General features: G+C 46.6%; 1 protein-coding gene across 1 annotated transcript in view; it reads left to right on the top strand.

The window, feature by feature from the left end:
• Positions 1–4,095, top strand: part of apbb3 (amyloid beta (A4) precursor protein-binding, family B, member 3) — an 11,706-nt gene extending 7,611 nt beyond the window's left edge. Inside the window, exons 7-13 of the mRNA XM_008401818.2 lie at positions 1,069–1,074; positions 1,182–1,296; positions 1,682–1,763; positions 1,832–1,915; positions 2,153–2,268; positions 2,343–2,522; positions 3,223–4,095. Of these exons, the coding sequence (XP_008400040.1) occupies positions 1,069–1,074; positions 1,182–1,296; positions 1,682–1,763; positions 1,832–1,915; positions 2,153–2,268; positions 2,343–2,522; positions 3,223–3,477 (838 nt within the window). The 3' untranslated portion in view covers positions 3,478–4,095. The remainder of the gene's footprint in view (positions 1–1,068; positions 1,075–1,181; positions 1,297–1,681; positions 1,764–1,831; positions 1,916–2,152; positions 2,269–2,342; positions 2,523–3,222) is intronic.

The raw sequence follows: 4,095 nt of genomic DNA, 5'->3' as shown, positions 1-4,095 counted from the left end.
TGCAAAAAGATTCCTGACCAAGTATTGAGTGCATAACTGAACATAATTATTTGAAGGTTGACTTTTTTGGTATTAAAACACTTTTCTTTTATTGGTCAGATGAAATATGCTAATTTTTTGAGATAGGAATTTTGGGTTTTTATGAGCTGTATGCCAAAATYATCAGTATTAGGTGATAATACTGATGATTAGGTGAATCATCAGTATTAGGTAAACAATAAAAGACCTGAAATATTTCAGTTGGTGTGCAATGAATCTAAAATATATGACAGTCTAATTTTTATCATTACATTATGGAAAATAATGAACTTTATCACAATATGCACATTTTTTGAGAATGACCTGTATATAAATCTGTGGTATAAACTTTACAAATTTAAAATGTCATTTTTATTTTTATTTCTCACTTTTTATTAATTTATGACGAGTGAAACTATTCAATTCAATTAACTTATTTATATTGCACCAATTCAYAACAATTGTATCACTTGACAGAAAAGTATTTAAGTTTAATCACACATGGATTCCTATCGATTCTAGTCATCACACAGTGCATTAAGCTCAGCTAGTTATTCACAGTASTTTGAAGTTTCTTAGGAATCGCAGCTGAGCATTGAACGTTCATTCCTCCTGGATGTAAAGACAACTGGAAACTCAGCAGAACAGGAATATAACCCATCTGAATATCTGCTCTTAGCGCCCCCTGCTGGTGGGTTAGGCCCATCAGAAATTCAGCTGTGTTTCCAGAGAGTTTGATGAATTCAGATGGATTCATCTGGTCTGGTTGATCCTGAGTGCAGAAACTAAAGTAGAAACCAGTCATGTCATCTGTCCCCAGCTTGGACAGTCCACTGGTCCATCACCTGTCTGTCAGACTCRCCTGTAGCTGTAGGACGGGTCCGGCCTCTGAGGGGTGGTGTTCCCAGTCATTGTGCTAAGCTAAGCTGGACTCACTGCTGCTGCTTTGCTCCTGCATGCTAAGAAGTTCAAAACAAGCTCACCATTGTGTTTTGCGCTCTAACACTGTTACTTTCTGTTTCTTTGCCACGCCCACCCCTATGTGTGCAGGGACAGGTAAACCCCTCCACACTCACAGCCGAACGTCAGGGTCATCCATGGACTTCCCAATGTGCTGCCTCTGCTCACCAGGCTCTCTGTGTGTGTGTTTATGGTGCATTCAGGGACTTCGCCTTTGTGGCCGGCGATAAGGACAGCTGTGTCCTGAAGTGTCACGTGTTTCGCTGTAACGCTCCGGCCAAGGCCATCGCCTCAGCACTGCACGAGATGTGCTCCAAGGTGAGACTCCAACACCTGAAGTACCGTACTAGTGAACTGATGAAGACCAAAGTCTGAAGAGCCGAGTGCAGCCTGGTGGTCTGGGTCAGAACCAGGACACTGACCAAGTGATTACATCAGTCTCCAGAGCAGCAGGAGCTCATCAGGTTGCTGCAACTGAGACATCAGCAAACACCACAACTGGAGAAAGGTCTGCTAGAGGAGGTTCTGGCTCTGTTGGACCTAATGGAGGAGGTTCTGGTCTGTTGAACCTACTAGAGGAGGTCCTGGTTCTGTTGGACTTTTGTTGTTAGACCCAGTGTTTGCCATCTTCTCACTGATCGTCATGGAAACGTGGTTTCCTCCTGTGCTGTTCGGTTCTGACTGAACTCTTTCTTTCGTGCAGATGATGTCGGACAAAGCTCTGATGAGACCGTCCCGTTCTCTCACCATGGAGAGCATCTCACCTGAAGAYCTGCCCAGACAAGGTGMCTCACCTGCTCTGGGTCCACCTGGTACCAGGTACTGGTTCTTTAACCATGCCCTGTTGTTTCAGTGGAGTTCCTGGAGGCGGTGAGGCAGCAGGTCCAGAAGTTTGAGGTCCAGTACATCGGGAACCTGCCAGTGTCCAGAGCCATGGGTAGGACAGAGACTCACCTGTTCTCCACCAGGTGTTCTGTAGCTCTGCTTTAGTTCCCAGATCGTTAAACCGACCAATCAGATAATTATCCTTGGGTCGTCAGCTCTACAATATCCTAAAGATCTAGTTCCCAGTTTCCCCAGCAGCCTGAGCCTCTGCTAATCCTGATCAGTAGACCCAGTTCTGAATGAAGGGGGGTTTTGTAACCGACCCGCTGGACTGTCTGCTGTTCTGCAGGTATGGAGGTGTTGAACAGAGCCATCGAAAGCATCATGAACTCCACAGACCRCGACGACTGGGAGCCAACGGTGATCCACATCAGCGACAGGGTTCTGTCTCTGTGGAAGGGGGAGGTACCGTCCTCGCTGCTGGTGGAGCTCAGGTAATATGTCGCTTCACCTGTCTAACTGTTGCTTGTTGCCAGCAGGATGGAGACGAGCCGCTCTGGGAATGCCAGGTGCGATTCCTCACCTTCCTTGGCGTTGGCCATGACAGCCACACTTTCGCTGTGATCGTGGACGCCGGGACACAGCAGTTCGAGTGTCACGTGTTCTGGTGTGAACCGGACGCAGGGATCATCTCTGAGGCCGTCCAGGCGGCGTGCATGGTGAGGATGAGGATGAATATGAGCTTTTACAAGGAATCAAAACACAGCTAAAGAGTTTCACATTTCAGTATCTGTGAAATTCAGAAATCCAGGGGGCGACAGAAAAATATCATCACCCTTAAAGAGAAGCWGTAGGCCTTCCTTTTTCCTCCTGCAGGAAGGGGCCATATCACAGTGATAGTACTACTGATATACTGCTGATAGTATTACTGATACTACTGTTGATAGTACCGCTGATGGTACTGCTGGTATTATTGAGTATTATTATCTGACTGATTTTAGGTTTAACAAACTGAGCTGTGAATTAGTTTCCATCCTCAGCAGTACTCTTTCTCACCACAGGGGGATCCCTCTCCCTCTGACTGCAAGCAAGCAAATTAAGATGTCATCAGGGTGCAACTGATGGCTATAGAGTTGTGAAAAAGTATTCACTCCATTGAGATTTCTTCCGTTTTTGCTTTCTTATCTCACTGAAACATTTCAGATTATCAAACAAAATTTTAATATCAGAGAAAGAAAACCTGTGGAAGCCCGAAAAGCAAACGGCTTTTCGGGCTTCCTCAGGCTGGATGTGAATAGTAATCCCACCCTGAATCAGCTCTGGGATTGCCTGGGACACCCAACACTKTGTTCATGTGTTTTGTAGCCATTGTGTTGTCGCCCCCTGCTGGTGGTTCATCTCATTGTCTCCTCCCATCAGCTCCAGTACCAGAAGTGTCTGGTGGCTCAGACTCCGCCTCCCAGAACCAAATCTTGGCGTGCAACTCCATCCAAGGTGAAACGAGCCAACTCCATGGACGGCGTCGCCTTTCCCCCGCTGACATCCCATTACCATGGAAACAGCAGTAGCAGCACCACATTGGTGCCGATGCCGAAGGGCAGCAGCAGCAATGTGAGGAAAGGGATGATGGCGTTCTTCGAGACGTTCCGCAACAAACAAGCCGCCACTTCGTAGTGATGGCCGCTGGTCCGACTGGACTGCGATGACATCAGTGTCTGAACTGGCAACACCTGAGGCGAGGCCCACCTGAGGAGCAGCTGGATTCCTGTCTCACCTGTCGCTGCTACTGAACTGAACAGGARGAACGTCTGCAGGTGTCTGACCAATCAGAGCGATCAATTCTTCCTCCGTTTTAGAACAAACCAACCTGTAGAAACTGAACCGACTCAGGATTTTCAGATGTTAGCTATTAATACCAAGTTACTCCTTCACAGAACAGCAGAGAATTGTTCTGATGAAGAGTGATGGAGGTCCAGGAGGATTTCTGCCTCTGATTTCCCTAAAATATTCTTCAAAAGCAGAAAAGTAGAGTTAGAGCAGAAAGCTTCTTCCATGCCAGACAGCAGCTCCTCAGTCAGCTTCAGCTTCTTCTGGACGGAAACTCTGAGGCTGAGGTGTGTGCTGCTGACCACCARGGGGCGCACATTAGTCTCACATTTCCTGGTTTCCCAGCTGAAGCCTCTGCAGGTTGAGGAGTTTTTAAGTTTCAGGAAGCAATAAGCTGCTGAGGCTCTTTATGTCTGGAAATGATGTCATGTATGAATGAATCTGAATAAAACAGAAAATCCTTAA

This window comes from Poecilia reticulata, unplaced genomic scaffold, assembly GCF_000633615.1.
Source record: "Poecilia reticulata strain Guanapo unplaced genomic scaffold, Guppy_female_1.0+MT scaffold_131, whole genome shotgun sequence".
Taxonomy (NCBI): domain Eukaryota; kingdom Metazoa; phylum Chordata; class Actinopteri; order Cyprinodontiformes; family Poeciliidae; genus Poecilia; species Poecilia reticulata.
This window is presented reverse-complemented; position numbering and strand designations above follow the sequence as displayed.